At 42.5% G+C, this 22,119-nt stretch overlaps 1 protein-coding gene across 1 annotated transcript in view; it reads left to right on the forward strand.

Annotated features, from left to right (window-relative positions):
• Positions 1-22,119, forward strand: part of LOC138284401 (mucin-5B-like) — a 1,991,087-nt gene that overhangs the window by 1,525,871 nt on the left and 443,097 nt on the right. Inside the window, exon 21 of the mRNA XM_069223138.1 lies at positions 1,863-1,973. Within this exon, the coding sequence (XP_069079239.1) occupies positions 1,863-1,973 (111 nt within the window). The remainder of the gene's footprint in view (positions 1-1,862; positions 1,974-22,119) is intronic.

Genomic DNA, 22,119 nt, shown 5'->3' on the forward strand with positions numbered 1-22,119 from the left:
AGGGCCCTTTGGAAATGTCTTCTATTTTTTAAAGCTGACATAAGCACTGGTTTTTAAGTGTGTAAAAGAAGGTACTCCAGGGAAAATGGAAATAAATGAAATCTGGCATAATCAAGCATATGGCCACAAAGCTATCCTATTATTACTAAAGATGACAGATTTGCGTTCGAGTTAAAATGTGTAAATGAATTTTCCTGAAGAAGCACAAGGGTCCTGGAAAGAGATGGAGGGGTGAGGGTTTGTTGTAGCTTAATGCTCTCTCTATTTCCTCACCTCCTACCCCCGTGAGGGCCAAGGATCCTGGCTTTAAAGGCAGACATCATTAGATGCAGCAGAAAAGCCACTTGGCACCCATAGAAAGGTGAATAATTTCATCTTGGTGCAGTAGGGAATACTAAATGTATGAAGAGGTAAATGGTAGGACGAGGTTTAGGGGAGCTACAGGGATCGGTGACGAAGATCAGAAAATTAAATAACATTCTTAAAGCCCTTTAGGTCTGTCCAAGCATTGCTATTTATGAGACACAGTGCTTTAAATGGGCCAGTACTCTCCGGTACTGAGTACCGGCACTTTTTTATTTTGAGAGGGAGAGTACCGGCACATCTCAAGAAAAACGTAATACTTTTAATTGGAGAGTACCTGCACTTCTCAGAAACAAGCAGGTACTCTGGTACAGAGTACCTGCACTTCTATTTTTCCATTTAAAGCACTGATGAGACATGTATGTATAGGTTGAGAAAATCTGGCAATCAATCAGCGAATTTAGTGTATGGCGCAAAAACAATGTGCCCTGGGGTTTGAGGCTTCAATCTCGAATAAATAGAGTGGTTAAGTGCTTACTACATTCAAGACATAGGTCCCAATGCAGTTAAGAAAGCGTGATGGTTTAATACACCCCTGGCACCAGTTCTAGAGTGTAACCTTAACGTTAAAGCCAGATATTTCGGCTTTGTTTTAAATTGTTTGTTAATGTTTTTATAATAATTCAACGCAATAGCACAGCTTTTTAACATAACCACTGAGAGAAGGCAGTGTGGCATTTTGGAGCTGGAAGGGTTTCAAAATCAGGTAAAGTTCAAATTAGACATTGATGGATGCTGCATCAATGTGTAACAGGCAGAGTTTTACTAAGGTCATGCAAAGAAGGCCCCAAGGGTATTGTAGGAATATGTATATGATGCTTAGTGGGGAGACTGACTAAAATCTAGTGAAACACAGCACAGCAAACAGAGGTGCTGTACTGGGTTAAGCTAAAAGGAGAGAAGGGAATATGCTGTTAATGCTCTTTTTCTCTGTGCTGATTCTATTTTAGGCTGCCTAGGCCTAGGCTGCACGGGCAAACCTTTGTTCCATTGGGAAAATGTGTGTGTAACGTGTAGCATAGGTTTTATGCTGTAAAGGTACACTTACAGTGAAAACTACTCTAAGAAACACTTAAAACAGTTTGTGTTTTATGGTGCAAAACACTTTTAAAGTTTGGAAAGTTTAGAGAAATAAAAACATTTTCTCAAGTTAATGCCCACCTTGGGGAGGCATTATTATTGGGCACAAAGCCCAGCCAACAAATGATAGTAGATAGGACACTTCGTCAAAACCATAGGTGGAAGCGTGGGCACGCCCATGTACCACCAACGATGGAAAGTAACACAAGACTATCGTAAAATGTTACTTTGTGCTACTGTTAGGCAACTTTTCAGTGCAAGAAAATGTTTTGCGCTGGAAAGTAAATAATAAATCAACACTAGGCTGGTTCGTCTCACATCTGGTGAACATGCGCTGATTCAAAGTCTTGATAAATGTGACCTTTAGTTTCTGAATAGTAATTTGAAAGGAGGTAATACTTATGTTGTTCTGTTTTTAGGACTTCTGTGCAAACAACGCTGAAACCGGTACCTTCAGCATCACCATAAAGAACATTGCATGTGGGATCGGCGAAGCCGTCTGCTCCGTGGCAGTCTCCCTGATACTGCAGGTTTGTCCTTTCTTTATTAGCTCCCACTCTACTACCCATATGTACATTATTGAAGATTTCTAAAAAAACAAAAGGGTGACAAAATACCAGGAGTTTCACAAATTCTGTATATTTTCTGTACGACAGACTTTTGATATAATTTTCACTCCTTAGTCCTGTTATCCCTCACTCACATTATAACATATCATACAATGATATATTACCTTACCTAAACACTCTCTCTCAGGAGTGGGTCAAAGGGCGAGATCTATGCCCTATTACCAGGACGTCCATATCAACCTAGAGAATGTGCAAATGGAACATATTTACATATAGATTAGTTTGAAAAAACAACTTTTCTGGAAATGCCTGTTATACTGAAAGGCAAGCTAAGAGCCATCTGTGAAGCCAGCACTATTGCCATCACTTCACCAAGTCACATAACAAAATCCAAAAAAGTCAGTATTTGTAACTCTTTGCTATCACACAGAACATGACTATTTGAAAGCCTATTGTTTACAATATGATAATAACTTAATATGAGTAATTGTTAGGAAATCACCAGGTATTTACATCCTGTTTACTTTGACATGCTTCAAATTCTGAACCATAGGATGTCTCAGTTAAACATATGTTCCTGATGAAGCACATGAGGATCACTGGGGTACCTTTTCTCCATGTAATATAAACTAACATGTCCTGGAGTGAGGTGTGAAAGTGTGTAGTGATGGCTGTTCTTCCTTACCTACAACATTACACAGGCCTAATACTGAGGCCAAGGTGAAGTGGGGGCTCTTTTGGATTCAATGTTGAGATTTCGAGATGTATCGCTCTCAACTAACCTTGTTCCAGTATGTGCTAGACATGGAGTTTCTCAAAGTATTCTGAGCCATCTTTTGCAACAAAGACATTCACACATCCCTGTTTTTATTGTCTTGAACCATCCCCGGTTATCTATGGTTTAAAAAAGATCATCCATAAATGGCAATACAATAGTCATGTTTTGACCACACATTTGTGGTGGACTGATATGCAAGGTGGTATTATGGTATTTATATAAATATTAAATGCTACAGAGCTACATATGTTTGTTGCAATGTACCAGGAAAAATGAGTATTCACATTATTTATCAGAGCACCTCTAAAGAATCTGATTTTGCCACTAATCAAATAAGAAGAAAACAGATATAATTGAAAGTTAAAGAGAAGGTAGCGGTATGGAAATAGCAGAAAAACGTAAATATTTACCTGCCTGCTGGCTACTAAATAGTAGAGATTCTGCACATTTTGTCTGGCGGCCATGAAAATAGCAGTAAAATGTAATTATTTACCCGACCGCTGGCTTAATAGTAGAGATTCTACATCTTTTGGCAAGCAGCAATGCAAATAGCAGACAAACTTCAGTATTTACCTGGCCGCTAGTTAAATAGTAGAGATTCTGCACTGTTCATCTGGCAGCTATGCAAATAGGAAAAAGTTAATATTGCCTGACTACTAATAGAGATTCTGCACTGTTTTGCCAACAGCCATGCAATCAGCAGAAACACTTCACTATTTACCCAGTCATTGCCTGAAAAGAAGAGATTCTGCACAGAGGCTGTCAACATGTTGTCCTTAGAGAAACCCTTCTGAGTTGCAAATTACTGGCGCCCCCAACTCAGTGTCATTAGCTTACCAATAAGTTGCAACATCAATTGCAGTACAAACTATAGATACATTCCTTTCTGACTTATAAAGGGGAGGAAGGAAGCCCCTTTCATGAACCCTCCTATTTCCAATTCAGATGTGATTGCAAATGTTCTTTTAATAGTCTAAAGAAATTTCCAACTTATAAAAAAGGGTTTTGTGCATAGTGATCATTCATTTTGTGGTCACAAACCTTGTGCTTTTGTGACATTAGGCCCTGGCTTATATAATGCACTAACATATAGGTTGTAATACCCCAAATGTTTGAATGTTTCCAAGTTATTTTGACAGACATGGCACAGAATGCCACTCCATTACATCATAGGCCAAAACATAGCAATTTGGGAGGCCCTTTATAGAGCTGTCTCATGCTTCACAAATGTTCCTACTTCTTTATATTTGTCTGCAGATGTGACAAATATTATAAATATGGTTAGAACCTTTGCAAGAATGGTTAAAGCTGTTTACTCTTCTAAAGGTACATACCCATTCTTGCTCACAAAGCCATGGGAACGTACAAAGATATAGGATTACCAAAGGGCTCCATGTTATAAGAACACCTCTTTTTCTGCAGCAAAGCAGTGCATTGTTGAATTTTTTATTCTGTTTTAGTTCAGTTGAACAAATCAGACTAAAACACCTGAAAACAACTATGTGTAAAAACAAAAACTAGAAAGGGAAATGTTGTATCCCATTAACAAACAGCCATCTAATATTTAGTGTGATTTTATCAAAATAGTAGAACAATTGCACAGGGCCCCTTATGAAGTGACCAACATAGTGTCATTGAGAGGCTTCATTCTAATCGTATGACAAAAGTGAGAAAAACTATGGCCCTGATGTAAAGTTTTTAGTATGGAATTAACTACGTCAGGATGATGGAGGACAATACCTCCTACATCCCAAAGAACCTCCTGCCACCAAAGTTAGAGTTGTCCTCTGACCCTGTGGTCAACTCTCTACAAAGACAGAAACTGGTGTTTGACCTGGCATCGTTTGCCGTGGTTTCCCTTGACTTTTAGATTTATGATCTCCTGTTTTGACTGTGTGCTGAATTTCGTTTTTGCTGGCTTTAGGTCTCTCTGCACTTTTTCACTGCTGACCAGTGCGAAAGTACATGTGCTCTGTGTCTAAAGTGAGATATATTGGGTCTCTCCATGATTCGACCATTGATTTACTGGTAAGTCCATAGTAAAATACACTGTGTGTGACGAGGGCCTCTAAAGAAAATGCTTCTAATGGGCCTGCAGCACTGATTGTGCCACCCACTATAGCCCTTTCAAACACATCTCCAACCTGCTATTACAGCACCTGTGTGCAGTTTTAAACTGCCTTTTCGACCTGGCAAATGTTCCCATGTGCCAGGCCCAAACCTTTCTTTTTATTACATGTAAGTCACACCAGAGATAGACCCCGATTAGCCCCAAGGGAAAGGTGCAGTGTATTGAATTAGTTGGACTTGTACTTTTAAGTTTAACGTGCTAAGATAGTGAACAACTCTTAAAATAGTTTTTCACTATTGCAAGGACTCTCTCTACCATGGGCTAACATTGGGGTTCCTGTAAAACCTCTTTTAAGTGTAATTTCCAATTAGGAAAAGATAGAAATGTGGAATTTAGTGTCTTTGGACTCACAGTTTAAACCCCCATCTTTTCGTAAAGTTGTTTTTTAAATTGCAGGTCTGAAAATTCCACTTTTTGAAAGTTTAAACATTCTGGGCCTCATTACGACCCTGGCGGCCGGCGGTAAGCTGGCGGTAACACCGCCAACAGCCTTGCGGTGTTCCGCCAGCTATTATGACCGTGGCGCAATAGCCACGGCTATACCGCCGGCCCCTCCACTATACCGCCAGGTCCCCTTCCCTCGGGATTATGAGTCCCTGACCGCCAGCCTGGCCACGGCGGTAAACACTGCCATGGAAAGGCTGGCACTAAGGGGGACTTGGGGTGCCCCTGGGGGCCCCTGCACTGGCCATGCACTTGACATGGGCAGTGCAGGTGCCCCCAGGCATAGCCCCATTGCACATTTCACTACCCTAATTTCGGGCAGTGAAATGTGCTATCACTGCACATCAGCATTGCCGCTGGCTCTATTACGAGCCGGCAGCAATGTTGATGTGACTTTTCCGCTGGGCCACTAACACTGTTACTGTCCGCTGGCCCAGCGGAAAAGTCGAAATAGGGAGCCAGAAATACCGGCAGCACTGGCAGTATTCTGGTGCCTGCTGGTTGTAATGAGGGCATCTGTGCCTTAACCTGTCTCTGAATGTACCTCTGGGTTTAGGTGACAGCTACACTTGTACATCCTCTCTAGACAGCCACAACACAGGAAGGGCTGGGTGTGACAGGGGATACATCTGAATTCATTTACATACTGATAATCTTCCATGGCAAGGAGAGGGAGTGGTAGTACACACTTACATCCGAATAGGTTGTGTCCTAGCCTCACTCAAAGGCGCTGATTTACCCTGTGCTGGCAGTATGACACCAGGGCTGGGTTGAAAGAGATCCTTGCACAATTCAGAGAGTTCCTTTGAACTCACCCCTCCAGGCCTTTTTAGATATAAGTACTGGACCTCTAACACCATAAACTCAGACTATGGGGGTTATTCCAACTTTGGAGGAGGTGGTAATCCTTCCCAAATATGACGGATTTACCACCAGCCGTATTACGAGTTCCATAGGATATAATGGACTCGTAATACGGCTGGTGGTATATCCGTCACTTTACCGTCACTTTTGGGACGGATTACCACTTCCTCCAAAGTTGGAATAACCCCCTATGTCTGGACTGAGGACATTCTGCCAGAAAAAAAGCACTTTTGTGCTGTCAGGAGAGGCTGTCACTTTGCTGTGTTGGCCTGCTGACTGCTGCTTCTTGACTGGGAGTGAGAGGACTGGACCTGCTCTCTACCTCCTGCAACCTACAGTTTCTCCAAGGGACTGACTGAGCTTGCCTCCTGTTTCTGAAGTCTCAGGAGCATCAAAGACTTCACCTGCATTTTGCTACTAGAACTTGGACTTCCCTATTTGAGAGTCCTGCTCTGCCAAGTTGTACCAAATCCAGATCTGGGCCCTTGGAGGGCAGTGTGGTGCTGCGACTCAGGAAACTGATGCATCAACACTAGTGCATGGTTTGGAACTGACGCATCGTACCACTGTGCTGCCTTCCCCAACGCTGCAGACACCATTCTTCGACTGCATGATGCAATGACTCTGACTTTCAATGTGCCCTGACTTGGCCAATGCAGCTCCAACACATCAGAATTAGTGCATGTTGCTTCTGGACATCGATGCATCAATGGCATTTCCCGATGAGGAAATGATGCATCGTCTGTAATAGTGACCCATCCCCTACTTTGGATCAGCACATTGTCCCCAAGCATCAATGCAACCAAACTACTATTAGCGGGTCAACTTGACTCCAGTACCCACCCCGTGCTCCATCACAGTCGAACTGAAGTTTTAGATTTGCCCCAGTCCAGTGCGACCAGATGGCCCTGCTTGGAGCTATTGACTTCTAAGCATTACATTTTGATTTAATCCTTAAAAATACATAACTCAACTTGTGTATGTTGGATGTTTGTTGTTTTGGTCTTGTTTTACTCAGATAAATATTGGCTATTTTTTTTAAATGGTGTGGAGTACTTTCATGGCATTTTCACTATGTTACCTTGTGTGTGCAGAAATACTTTACATATTGTATTGTCTCTTTAGTTTAGCCCGACTGCTCTGTGCCAAGCCACCAGAGGGTGAGCACAGGTAAACTGTTAGTGTGTATCTTACTAGCCCTGACTAGGATTGTGGTCCCTACGGGACAGGGTGCAAACATCTGCCAACTAGAGACCCAATTTTTGACAGTACTGTCAGACATGATAGCCGGCTATCAAACTTAAAAAAAAAAGTTTGTTTTTCAGAAACAAACTCCCAAAGCAGGAGTTTTTTAAAAAAAGCTAAAAACAAATTCTTCCAGGGCGACGGGGTAATTATTTTTTATCTGTCCCAGATAATCTGGTTTTACTCTAAATAGGCAGATAGTGTAAAGTCCTTCCTTCCACGACCTGTACTTTGTGGGGTCTCAGAGAAAGTATACTGTTGAGAAGCAAAAAGAAAAGGGATGGGACTATAATTAATTGAACTGAATGCCAGTGGAATATGAATTAATTTTCCCAATAAATCAGAGAAAAGACATAGAACCATCACCAATACGGATGGAAAGAAATTCAAAGAGATTTGTATTAAGTTACTTTCTTACTTTTGTAAGAAATAATACACTGAATAAACAGAGTCATTTTGTTACCTCCATTCTGGTGACTTACTGATCAACCATTTGGCAGTTCCACTCTAATACTTATTTTCCAGACATAGGATGTAGATCCACTATTGAGGTTTCAGAACTGATTTGGGGTGTTTCTTTTTCAAATGTTATTTTCTGGCTGTTGCTCACACACAGCCTTTGAGCTATGAGATGGCTCTAGCAGCAATAGTGCTGTCTCCAACCAAAAGTATCCAAAACAAGGATACAATGAAGCACTGGGCTGTCATCAGCCTTTCTGATTAGTCATCAGGCATCAACACAAGGTCAGCCATGCTTACAAACGTTGACACCTTTAGCAAGAGAAATCTATGACCTACCCCTTACTTCTACCATGTACCATATGTTGTCACTTAGGAATAACTAATCAGCAGCCCTTTGCTAAAAAAAGACCTCAGATATTTTTTTTTCAGTAGTCTTTTCTTCCTTCTCCCTCACTTCAGTTCTAGGTCTCCATCCTCTATCCACAGGGATGCAGGCAATGCATTCCACTGTGTAGGGAAGTTGTCTCTACCCTCCATCATAGGTATAACAACATCCCTCTCTTACATAATATCATACACAAAAAGCAAATGAAAACATAAGAAATAATAATATTGCACGTTAATAATATTTATTTATAATAAACACAATAATATTGTCCTTTATATCAAAACTAACAATCATTTCTATATACACACACCCCCTTTGAACAAGCAATACATCAACAAAGAATAAAAATACAAAGGAGAACGCACCATGCACAAAGACAACAGATACTACACAAATAGACACAGACAAAGCCAGAGAAATCTCAAGACAAATACAAAAAACAGATAAACCCCTCCATACCAAAACATCATTAATCAAAAGGCTAGATATTTACAAAAAATAACAAAAAGGATATATAGATTTATAACAATATTACTGCAAATTTTGGTGACTCATGTGTGAGAGAACAAAGAAATCTCTCTCTAAAGCAACGTGATATATTAAGCAATATATTACAAACTATATTTTCTGCTGTCCAATATCTAATTGTAATGATCAAAGAATAAGATTTCCAGTAGTCATCATTCTGGTCCAGAATTCTTTCATCCACTTTGGCATATCACAAAGTCACCGACGCCCCTTTCGGTGGACATACACCGACAATGTATTTAATTAAATTAACTCCACCTTCCTCAGGGCATTCAAGATTCAATGACACAGGGGGTCTCCTTCATCGTAGTTTATCTAATATAGGCAAATATACATGTATAAATAACACCATCCAAATGATATAACATAATTAAAATTATAATATTCTTCACGCTCTCAGCCCATGTAGTGAAACTAGTGTGAAAAGAAAAACTCCAAAAGGCCAAAGCAACACCATCACCCACGTGATATACAAGTGAAGTTGACAAAAGTAACCTACAGAAACATACATGACAAACACATCTTCAATATAAGGCCAAACGTAACCCAATGATTCAAAAGGCTGCTTACTCCTCAGTCTTCACTTAGTAACCAAACTGCAAAAAAACTATAGATATCATATCAGCTAACTGATTCAAAGTGTCAAGACTGCAAAACACTAAACCTACAGCCCAAACCAATGGTTTGTAGGTTAATAGAGTCTCTGTAAAGTCTTTACCGGTATTTAGTAACACATAGATACTCCAGAAAACAGCAGTTGCCGACGGCTCAGAATCAAACGTGCTCCTCGTGTTGATCCAAAACTCAAAGCTGACATAAACTGTGGTCAGCTGCAGAGGTAATAAAAAGAGAAAAAGGACCGGATACTAATCGGACCTTTTTTAAATCGAGCGCAGCAGCCATCTTAAAGAAGTAAAATGAGGTCTTCACATTGATGTTAAATTACAAGCTGCCAAACAAACGCGGTCAGCTTAAAGGATAATGAAAAGAGGAAAAGGACCAGAAACACACTAGAACCTTAAAGAATCGAGCGCGCGGCCATCTTGGAAAAGAGAAACGCGATCTTCGCGTTAATGTTCTATTTGATGCTACAATGAAGACACAGTAAACTGCAATAATTATTCATCTTGAAGTGGTGAAAAGGAATCAATAAAACATAATAACAGTGCTAAAATACACTATTACAACAGGGACAGAGCCAATACCTATAACAAAACATGACTACCTCAAGAATAACCCAACAACCAATGTCTAAACTAAATAATAACTACTAGAGACAGACTCTATAAAAGGAAAAGCTAATAAAAAAGAAGACCTATAAGTGACAACCAAGACAAACAGCTATAACCAATAAAATACAAAAAGGTAACCCTAATGAACTTATATGCTGCCTTAAATGGCATTATGCCATGGCATTTCCTCATTCAGTCCTCTCTTGTGTGTATCAATTAAAAACATCCAAAAGACTTATTTTTTCTTTCTTAATTTTTCAGAGTCATGCATTTTTTTAGTCGTAATTTTTTCAAGAATTACCCATCTCATTTCATCTTCTTGATGGTTCTCAACCGCCCAATGCACCACAAGTGGTGCATTCGGTTTGCGGGTTCTAATCGATGATTTGTGTTCTGAAAGGCGAATTCTCAATTCTCTGGAGGTCTCACCCACATAGCCCAAACCACATGGACATTCTATCAAATAGATCAGATTTTTAGATCTAGAGTTGGTCATTTCAATAAGTTGAATGTTTTTTCCATTATGAACAATCTGTTTGGTAACCAAGGCACTTTCATACACATGGCAGCTGCCACATTTGTAGTTGCCTTTAATCTTGTCAGCTCCAAAGAAGGAACTTTTAACCTGAAAGGAGGGAGAGCCAACTGCCGCTCTCACCAACATATTGTGTAAGTTCCTGTTTCTTTTAAAGGCAAATAAAGGCCTTTCTAAATGTGTATCTTCAAGGCCAACATTAAGTATATGCCACTCACTGTTGATAATTCTAATTTGAGTCAGAGGGATAATGAGGTTTCGTGCATGGACAGTTTATCCCTCTGTGCACCACTCCCAGCATTTCAGCCCATTGAGGGTAAGGAAGTATATGAGTAACTCTGCTCCATCAAATCAGGCTTCCCCTTGGATCCATCCCCTCCCTCCATGTTGGCTTTGGGCTCACAAGTTGTAACACCGGCTCTTACGAGGATTCTCAATGACTTCTTGTCCTCTGGTTGTCTTCCCCCTCATTGGAAACATGCTGTGTTTAAGCCTTTATTGAAGAACCTAATCTCGACCCCTCTTTCCCCGAGAATTACAGACCTATTGCCATTCTCCCAATTTCATCTAAGATAATGGAGAACCATGTCAACTCTCAGGTTTTTTTGGAAAAACATTACTGTCTTCATGATACCCAAATGGACTTCCGACCTTTTCACAGTTATGTTATGTTATGTTATGTTATTTTTATTTGTACCGCGCACAGCTGCCCCAGCAAAGGGGCGTCCCGGCGCTTTGAGAAGGTAAACACAACACAGCACTAAAAGCGGGCAAAAGAAGACAAAACACAACAGATAAGCTTAGACAAATAAAAAGGTCTTAATAGCCCGCCTAAACTGAAGGAGCTCATCAATGGCCCGGATTTGTGGAGGAAGAGAATTCCACCAACTCGCTGCCAGGACTCGAAAAGAGCGGCCCCCAATTCTGCTCAGCTTAAAGCGCGGAACCACTGCTAAGTTCTGGCCTAACGATCTAAGAGTGCGAGAGGGAACATAAGGAATCAGCAATTTCTCCATGATTTGCGGGGAAGTACCCTTTAAGATTTTAAATGCAAAACAGAGAACCTTAAATCTAATCCTCTGCTGCACAGGGAGCCAGTGGAGAGAGCGCAGAGTATTGGACACCGAACATCGCCTGGGGAGACCAGTCACCAGTCGGGCCGCAGCGTTTTGAACCCGCTGGAGCCGCCAAAATTCTGACTGGTTTATCCCCGCCAGTAGGGAGTTGGCATAGTCCAACCTAGACAGCACTGATGCTTGAACCACCAGCTGTCTTGTAGGTGCATCAAAGAATTTGGGGATAGGTCGAAGTCCTCTGATGATGCCATAGCAAGAAGCCGCCACCTTCTTGGTATGACAGATGAAACTCAGAGAAGAATCAAACCATACCCCCAAGTTTTTTATCTCTGCCGCTGGGAGGGGAGTCACACCCAACTCCGAAGGCCACCATTTATCATCCCACAAAACCACCTGTTTACCAACCACCATAATCTCTGTCTTTTTGGTGTTTAACTGGAGACAGTTGGATTTCATCCAGTTAGCCACTTCCCGCAGACCATCACAAAACCTGGGAGCCTCCAGGTCTGAGTCCCCACTCAGTGTGACCGCCAGCTGCGTATCATCTGCGTAGGATACCATGGTTAGGCCCCACCGCTTGACGACCGCAGCCAACGGTCTCACATACAGATTGAAAAGGGTGGGACTCAGTGAAGACCCCTGTGGGACTCCCTGGTCTAACGGGTAGAGTGACGACTTACCGGGCGGGATCGCCACCTGGAATGACCTATCCATAAGGAAGGAACGAAACCAGTGCAAGGCGGAGCCAGAAACGCCCACCTCCTCAAGACGCCGAATCAGAATTCCGTGCGAGACCGTGTCGAAGGCGGCACTAAGATCTAATAACAACAGTGCCGCCGTCCGACCGGAATCCATCACGGAGCGCAGATGCTCGACCATCGAGAGGAGGGCCGTCTCCGTACTATGACCCGCGCGGAACCCGTTCTGGGTAGGATCAAGAATGTTAAACCTACCAAGGTGGTCTGTAAGAGTGGCATTCACAAGGGCCTCTGCTATTTTCGTGGCCCAAGGAAGAAGGGAGATAGGGCGGTAGCTTTCAGGTTTAAGGGGGTCAAGGGTCGCCTTCTTCAGAATTGGCGTAACTACTGCCTGCTTCCATCTAACGGGAACCACTCCAGAAGAAAGAGACAGGTTGATCAAGGACAGTACCGGGGAGCGGCAAACCGGTGCCAGAGTCTTAAGTTGGGCGGGTTTCAACGGGTCAGCCGGAGAGCCAGACTTAATTTTGGCGCTGAGATAGTCAAACATCTCCAGAGATAAGGGGGGTAAGATGGAAAGACATTCCCCCTCACCTAAGGTGCGACCAACCTGCTCTAGCATCAGGGAACCCGTTGGGAAAGTGCGATAGATGGCTTGCACTTTTTCATGAAAGAAAGAGGCCAAACCCTCACAATGTGAATCCGAGCATATTTCCCCTGCAATTACTCTCTTCGCCATCAGGTCCTTTAATACTTTAAAAATAAGTTTCGATGGATTGGTAGAATTCTGAAACTGTTGAGCATAAAAGGAGGCACGAGTTTGACACACTGCCCTGTGATAAATCTTGATTTTAGCAAGATAACATATTTTCAGATCAGAGTCATATGACTTCCTCCATAATCTTTCGGCCTGTCTACAGACCCTCTTAAGAGATGCCAAGGAAGTGTCATACCAAGGGCTCGGCTCCTTCCGGTGACACTTAGACCAACACATAGGAATCAGAGAATCGAGGGCACCAGAAATCCACTCACAGAAGGAGTCGTATCCACAATCGACCTCAGTGAGCGGACCTAAAGGAGCCTTCTCGAGCTGATGATAAAAATCCTCCAGACTTAATTTGTTCCAGTGTCGTTTAAGAACAAATCTATCCTGAGATACAAAAGGAGAGTCAGACAGAGAGCATGCCATTTTCACCAGCATGTGGTCTGTCCAGACCAACTGAGAGGAACCAAGAACTCTGAGACCTTCTAAATTTGTGAAGAACGGGTCAAGAATATGACCACCTTTATGTGTGGGGAAGGTAATCATCTGCGAGAGCTGTAAAGCCTCAAGATCCGCCAAAAAGCTCCTAATAGTAGGTAAGGAAGGACAGTCCAAATGGAGATTAAGATCTCCCACAACATTAAAATTTGCGCATCCTAGTGCCTCTATGCTAATATACTCAGGAAGAGTAGCCCTAAAAACAGAATCACAGCCCGGAGGCCGGTAAATTAATAACCCAGAGAAGGTAAACTGATGACTAAACGCTATTTTAAATAGGGCACCCTCACACCCCAAAAGTTCAGCGGCTTTCCACTGACAGGGATAACACCGTTTGGTGACCATCGCAATACCTCCACCTCTAGTCGTACGATTTAAAGTAAAAATAGCATATTCTGGGGGAAAAGCTAAGTTAGTTATCGAGGAGTCAGAGTCCTGGAGCCACGTTTCCATCAGAAAAAGCACATCCGGCGAACCATCAGCAAGAAGGTCGTAAATCTCCTGATAGTGCTTTACCACAGATCTGACGTTTAAGCTCCAGATACTCAAGTCCCGTTGTCCTATCCTCTTTACAGCAGGCCCTAAGGAGCGTATAAGGGAGGGGGGTTCCAATGACCATACACCGCACCTACAGTGATATGGGCCACACAACGGGCCTACAGGCGAACACTCGCAACGTGTACATTGACCCCGAAGGGCCAGTAAATCGGACCTACTATAGGTTCTCAAACGAACAGTCATGATTACCAGGTCCAGAGTTCTGCCACGAGCCGCGCTTCCTTAGCACGGACGGGCGCAGACGGGCAAGACTCTGGCACGACTCTGGCATGACTCTGGCACAGCGAAGGCACGCCCGCTGCGCGTATCCGCTGCGCGTTGGGGGGAGCTTTAAATAGGCGTCCCTCCACTCAGCCGGAGCGCTAGACCGCTCGTCAGCAACCCCACCCAGAGTGATCACCACTCCAAGATGGCGCCCAAAGTGACCACCACTCCAAGATGGCGCCCAAAGTGACCACCACTCCAAGATGGCGCCCAAAGTGACCACCACTCCAAGATGGCGCCCAAAATCAATACCCCAGAGACCGGACCCGCCAAACAGCGGTGGGAGAACCGATTAGAGTGCAGGTAAGGGGGTTACAATAAGTCCTATAAAATCAGGGCAATAAACAACTAAAAAAGAACATAAATAGTTATAAAGGTAGCTTTTAAAATAATATCACAGTATAGAGGCGCATAACGCGATGCAAAGCGCGAGTACCTTCTCAGTGCCAAATCTGCCCTTTTGGCTGTTACTGAAGACATTAGATGCCGCCTAAATGCAGGCGGCTATGCAGCCTTTATTCTTCTTGACTTGAGTGCAACATTTGATACTGTGAACCACAAGATTCTGCTACGCAGAGTCGCCCAGATGGGATTTGAGGGTAAATGTCTTAAATGGCTGACATCTTTTCTGTCACATAAGATGTTTCAAGTTTTGAATCAGTCCTACTATTCAGATACTTTTCCCTTGACATGTGGTGTTCCACAGGGCTCCTCTCTGAGTCCTATGCTTTTTAACATTTATGTGGCCTCTTTGGCAAAGATCGTAGAACCATATGGAATATCTCTCATCTCCTATGCGAATGATACTCAATTGTTTTTTTAGTTCTGCACCAAGAGTAACTCAGAATCCACAACCCTTTCCTCTTGTCTTTCGGACATTGTCGGTTGGATGCTGGATAGTAAATTAAAACTAAATGATGGAAAAACTGAGGTCATGATGTTAGGACATTCTCTGTCTCCCCAGACCTCCTTACTTGCGTCAGTAGGATTAAATACTCTTCCTCCCTCTAAAGATACCAGCAAAAGTTTGGGCTTCTGGTTGGACGCACACCTCACAATGGAATGCCATGCAAAGAAACTAGCTTCCTCCTGCTTTTGTGCACTGAGGACTTGTAGGAATATTTTTTCCATTTCTTCCTTTTTTAGCCGAAAGGCTTATTGTTCAGGCCCTAATCCTTTCATGTCTTGATTATGGCACTGTCCTGTTTATGAGCTCCCCTAAATATGTTTTGAGGAGGCTGCAGGTAATACAGAATGCCACTGCCCATCTCTTGTTAGACATTCCTAGTCATATTTCGGCAAAACCTGCCTTGTCATCCATTCATTGGTTACCCATAGAACAGCGCATACATTTTAAAGCAGCTTGTGTTGCTCATCGAGCTCTTCATAACAGAGATCCAGCTTTTCTTAAACACATTATAACCCCTCACATTCCCCAACATCTGCTCAGATCCTCATCTGCATCCTTGGTCTCCTCAATGGAACTCCCTCCCAGTCAAAATTCGTTCAGTAGACTCTGAACTGTCTTTTTGGAACGACCTTCTTTTTTCCCTCATAGGGCCTCTCAGCTGTTGTCCTTCTCTGGTCCTGCATTTAGCGCTGGGAAGCTTTTTGGCAGCCATGCCCTTTATGAAAAAACACTAAAATAGAAAATAGAAATAGAATACTACGCACTTAGTTACAGATTTACCAAGGTCAAGCAAGGTGACGCAAGGCAACACAATCCAATAAATACGATTTACTAAGCCATGCAAAAATGCCTTGAGTCGCTCTGCATGGTTTAGTAAATCTAGTGTAGTGCAAGGCAGCGCATATCGCTGCCTTGTGATACTATGTGTTGAGAAGCTGTTCCATGGGTGGAGCATGTGCATTCTCCTGCATACACTTATGGACGTTGACACAATCCTAGATTTACTAAACAGAGTAAATCTGGGACTGTGCCAAAATGGTATGCCTTCCAAAGAGAGGCATAACAAGAAGTATTTGCATTGCTCCTCATTAATTCCTCTTTTAGTGTGTGGCCAAAGGAGCGCCTGCCGGCCCAGCGGGAAAGGCCCTGCAACAATGAAGCCGGCTCCGAATGGAGCCGGCGGAGTTGCAGGGGTGCGACGGGTGCAGTTGCACCTGTCGCGATTTTCACTGTCTGCAATGTAAAAAAACAGGATGGCGGGAAGGGGGTCGGAATCTCCATGGCGGCGCTGCTTGGAGATTCAGCCCAAGCAGGGGAAATCCGGCGGGAAACCGCCGGATTCCCTTTTCTGACCGCGGCTTTAACGCCGCGGTCAGAATCGGCATTGAAGCACCGCCAGCCTGTTGGCGGTGCTTCCGTGGGCCCCGGCCGCCAGGGTCGGAATGACCCCCAATGTATTCTCATGAGTAAATAGCATGTTTTAAAACCATTCTCTGTATTCTTTGCTGACAGCCAAATACTCCCTGACTAAAGCACAAAATATCATAGTGCCATATCCTGAATCTTTTATTTGATTCTTTCATGCCTTATTTGAATGTTAATATAATATATATGCCTTCATTCAATATTGATTTTACGTTTTTTTCATCTGTATATCACTTAACTTAATTCATGCACTTACCTTTTTGCAAACTATTGTGCATTTTGTATATACACTTACTTTCTGATGCTTCACAGATGTTCCATCCCTTTTAAAGATGGCCACCACACTACCATTGCCTAAAATCCCTTTCTTCATTAAGGATGCTGTGGTCTCTAGATGGCAGACATAGTAACTTATTTCTGAGTAGAGACCACAGTCCTAGTCAGGGCAAGTCACAACACAACCTAAATTATCCTGTGCTCATCCTCTGTTACCTTAGCACAGAGCAGGCAGGCTTAACTAAGAGGCAATGTGCAAGGTATCTATGCACTAACTCATACAGTAACACAGTGAGAGCACCACAAAAAGTACTCCACACTAGTTTAGAAAAATATATGTTATTTATCTAAATAAAACAAGGCCAAAATGACAAAAATCCAATATGCACAAATCAAGATATCACTTTTTAGAAGTTTAAGTAAGTCTTAATTCATAGGAATCAATGGACGTATCTCTTAGCACAAAGTAACTGGGATGTGTTAAAAATAAAGATGCTGCGGGCAGCAAAGGAGATGGGGTATCGGAAAGCAAAGAGGTGTGTCGATTTTTCCGGCATGGCGGAGATGATTCTTTCTTCGCAGGCAGGTGAAGCGTTGATTTGTGGGTACGCAGCCTTAGTTCCTTACTGCGGTGCGGGTTTAAAGACAAATTGACACCCAGGGACACTGAGTGGAAAATCCAAATGTGCTGTGATGAGGAAACAGGTGCAGTGTCGATTCTGCAGGTGCTGCATTGGCTTCAGCCGTGAGGCAGCCACTGCATCAATTCTGCAGGCGTTGCATCGATTTTTTCAGCGCAGTGGATTTTCTGTCTTAGGTGAAGTCTTTGATGACCCTAAGACTTCTTAACAGAAGACAAGCTGACAAGCCCTTGAAGACCACTTGTAGTGGAGGCAAAGTCCTTCCAGCGGAGATAGGGAGCAGCAGGGCAACAAGCAGAAGAGCAGTGCTTCCGGAAAAGCAGTCCAGATGAGTCCTTTGAGCAGCACTGCAGTCCCTCTGACAGAGTGCAGTGGTAGGTCCAGAAGTGTATAATCTGAGGAGAGTCACAGACCCATATATACCCAAATGTCCCTTCAAAGTGAAGGAGACTTCAATGAGTGGTTTTAACTTGTACCAGTTTCCCTATCAACTCAGTCCTGAATGTCAGGAGATCTGGGGAGAGTTATCAGTCCTTTGTGTGAGGTCAGTCCACTAGCCTTTGAAGTGTGAGAGCCCCTCCACCCTTCCAGCCCAGGAAGACCCATCAGACCCATCAGTATGCAGATTAATGCAGATGTTGCTGAGTGCCCTGTGTTTACTACTGTCTGAGTGAAATGCACAAGGGGAACTGTCAACCAGCACAGAACAGATATTGATTGGAAACAGGATGTAAAGCACAGAGAGCGGTAAGTGAAGAGAAATGCCTACTTTCTAAAAGTGGCATTTCTAAAATAGTAATGTTAAATCCAACTTCATTAGTAAGCAGGATTTTTCATTACCATTCCAAGCATACCAAACATGACAATTCCACTCCTTTCAGATCAGAAATTACCACTTAAAAGTATAAATCAAATAACATGCTAGATCAGACTCACTTAACATCACCAAGTACATTTCCTGCAGAGTACAATGGTGTCGAGCTTAAGGTTTCTTTTAGGAGGATGGACTACTACATATATTGATACATTTCTAGTGAGATTTAGTATAAATATTTGAAAACAAATCATCAGAGCAATAAGAAAACACGTATTGTGTTTATATTCCTCAATTGTCTACCCATATAATTGAATCTAACAGCTGAAACACTTGCCCTCAGTGAGTTTACTATCTTCCACAAAAGGGTCAGCACTAATCCCACAACCCCAATTACTTTGAGTGCAGTTAATCAGCCAATATAGAAGAACACAGGCAGGTTGGGTAACTTTGGCACCATATACAGAGACTATTTCAGATGCCCCATCATCTCTAAAGTCCTTATGAGGCCTTCCTACCCACACAAAGGGCCGACACACCATTAACAGCATTAACAAATGGCTCAGCAAGAAGGGTGTAATTGGCAGGGAAACATGATAATGGACCCAGCTTGCTAGCCTGGACATTAGATGCAGCAAGATGGGGTAGGGCGGAAGAGAGAGCTCTGAGAAAGGAAGAAAGTAGAGGGGTGAGGCACAGACCGATAGCCCCATTGTAGACAGAGGTCATTGAGTTGGGAAAACACTACTGCGAGAGTAGAGTCAGATTCGGAGAGGGACACAGGGAGGAATACGACAACTCAATAGGAGTGAACTGATGGAGGGACGCTCTTAGGACAGCTAATAGACTTGAAGTAGATTGATACATGAAGGGACTCACACCTCCCCCACACTCTCTTAGAGAAATGTCCCCACAAAACGCTTAAAAGATACTGCATAAATGATATAACATATTTTGATGCTGCTATACTGATTATTTGCACATATGTATAGACCATGGGCAAATTGCCTGTTTTTTATATCTTTGGTTTATTATATGGTTCCTTTTGAATCAAATAGAGAAGTTGATTAGTATTCCTTAGATGGCATATATTAACCAGATGGAAAACTGTATGCTGGTCATATACTGTATGCTTACTTATATCTTAGTCCTCTCCCAACCGTGGTTCCTAACCTATTCTCCTGAACAGTATACTAACACCAAACACCCCAGCGGAGGAGCAGTATTTTTAAATGATAATGTAAATGCAATAAGCGGTACATGAGGTTTAAAATGTCAAGAATGTAACTACTTACATTACTGTCAAATATGTACTGGTTAAGAAAATGTATCATGCTCTCTTTGCACAAGGTTAAATACCAATAAAATAAAAGTGTTAAAATAAAATGGCTCAGCACCTATGGCCAAGGGACTACGATCAATACCAAAGCTGTTTCTTAAAAGAAACACTTTTTTCCTATTTATGTTTGGTTTGTTTGTGGTTTGTTAATGTGGGACACTGCACTTTTTTAAAGACTTAGACCCATATTTACACTTTTTTTGTGCCGCATTTGCGTACTTTTCTTACACAAGAGCAGTGCAAACTTACAAAATACAATTATGGGCCTGATTACGACTTTGGCGGAGGGGATTACTCCGTCCCAAATGTGACGGATATCCCGCCTGCCGTTTTACGAGTTCCATAGGATATATTTGACTTGTAATTCGGCGGGCGGGATATCCGTCACATTTGACACAGAGTAACACCCTCTGCCAAAGCCATAATCAGGTCCTATATTTTGTAAGTTTGCACTGCTTTTGCATCAAAAAATTACGCAAATGTGGCACAAAAAAAGAATAAATATGGGCTGATGTGTTAAGTTGTGTTGCATTTAAATTGGGCATAAGCATTTTGGTACTGAGGATAGACAGCAATGATCATTAATGTTTATTTGACATTGCATTGATTGTGCATGGTGACTTTGCTCTTTATTGAGAAGGTTTTCAAATGACAGCTATGAGAACCATTGTTTTGCATAACCAATAAATACCCAGGTTCCCATCTGTATTTATGGGTTCTCTTAGATTTAAGGGGAGCTTCTGTATGATAGAATAGTATTCCTGTGATCACTAGGGCATCGGCCAGGTCCAGGAAACGCAGACATGAAAGGAGTTGATGCTAGGTGCAGGACAACTCCAGTCACTATGATAAAAAATACAGAGTACAGATTGGTTTACCAAAAATGTAATTGAAATGGAAAGGAAATCACAAAAATTGTAAACTTCTACTTTACAGGCTAAATTGGGAATCTGCATTAAGAGGTATAAACTTGTCTCCTGAGCCCCTGCAAAAAAGAGCTCCCTAGCCTGAGGACTAGGAATAGAAACAAGTGAAAGCAGGTTTTTTGTATCTCGATATTGGATTTCCTGACACTGAATCACAGATGCATATTCTTACAGAACACATTTGTACTCATTTTGTTGACCGTGGGCAGATAAAACGCTGAGCAGGAATTTAAACTTACGACCATGGAGAACGCAAAAGTGGATACATTAGTCCACTAATTCATACAACGAAGGATAAACTCAAAGGGGCATATTTATACTTATTTTGCACTGAATTTGCGTCATTCTTTTAATACAAATTCAGTGCAAAACTAACTCCATATTTATACTTTGGCGCTAGACCTGTCTAGTGCCAAATTTATTGAGTTAAAGTCATTTTTTGGACATGGAAACCTACTTTGCATCAATGGGATGCAAAGTAGGAATTCCGGTGCAAAAAATTACTCTATGGCCTTAGCGCCATATTTATCCCCCATGCTAAAATCACGCACGGGGAAGAGTGGCCAAATAATGGTGCAAACCTTGCTTTGCACCATTATTTACCGCCTGGGTCATGGCAGGCGTTAGGGGACTTGTGGGCCTATTTCCATGGTGCAACACCATGGAATAAACCCACAGGTTCCCTCCTCAGGTCCTAGGGACACCCCCTCCCACACCAGAGGGACAGCAGAGGATGGGGGACCCCATCCCAGGTAAGTATAGGTAAGTTCAGATACGTATTATTATTTTTAATTCCATGGGGGGGCCCTGAAATGCTCCCTACATGGCACTGGGTGCAATGACCATGCCCAGGGGACTCTGGCCCCTGTGCTGGCCATTGGGGTGGTAGGCATGACTCCTGTCTTTTTTAAGACAGGAGTCATCTAGTATGGATAGTTTTGCGTCAGAAAATGACGCTAGGCTGGTTAGAGTCATTTTTGTTTTTACTTTAACCTGCCTAACATCATTTTTTGGTGCAAAAACTCCTTCAGCCATACTGCCAGCCCCACCCAGCTGACGTCATTTTTTTTTTAATGCAAGCCTACCCTTTACCCCATTCCATAAATATGGTGTCTGGCTGGTGCTCAGAAACGGTGCAAGCCGGTGCTAAACTTTTTGGTGCAAAACTGCGTTAGTGCAGTTTTGCACCAAAAGGTATAAATCATAGCCAAAGAGTGCAAAGGATATGTGGCTACAAGTACTGGCCAATATTTGACTTGACTAAGATGGCTCTTAAATCACAACATCAATCTCCTTGGGATGCACGTGTCCC

This window comes from Pleurodeles waltl, chromosome 3_1 (assembly GCF_031143425.1).
Source record: "Pleurodeles waltl isolate 20211129_DDA chromosome 3_1, aPleWal1.hap1.20221129, whole genome shotgun sequence".
NCBI classification, from domain to species: Eukaryota; Metazoa; Chordata; class Amphibia; order Caudata; family Salamandridae; genus Pleurodeles; species Pleurodeles waltl.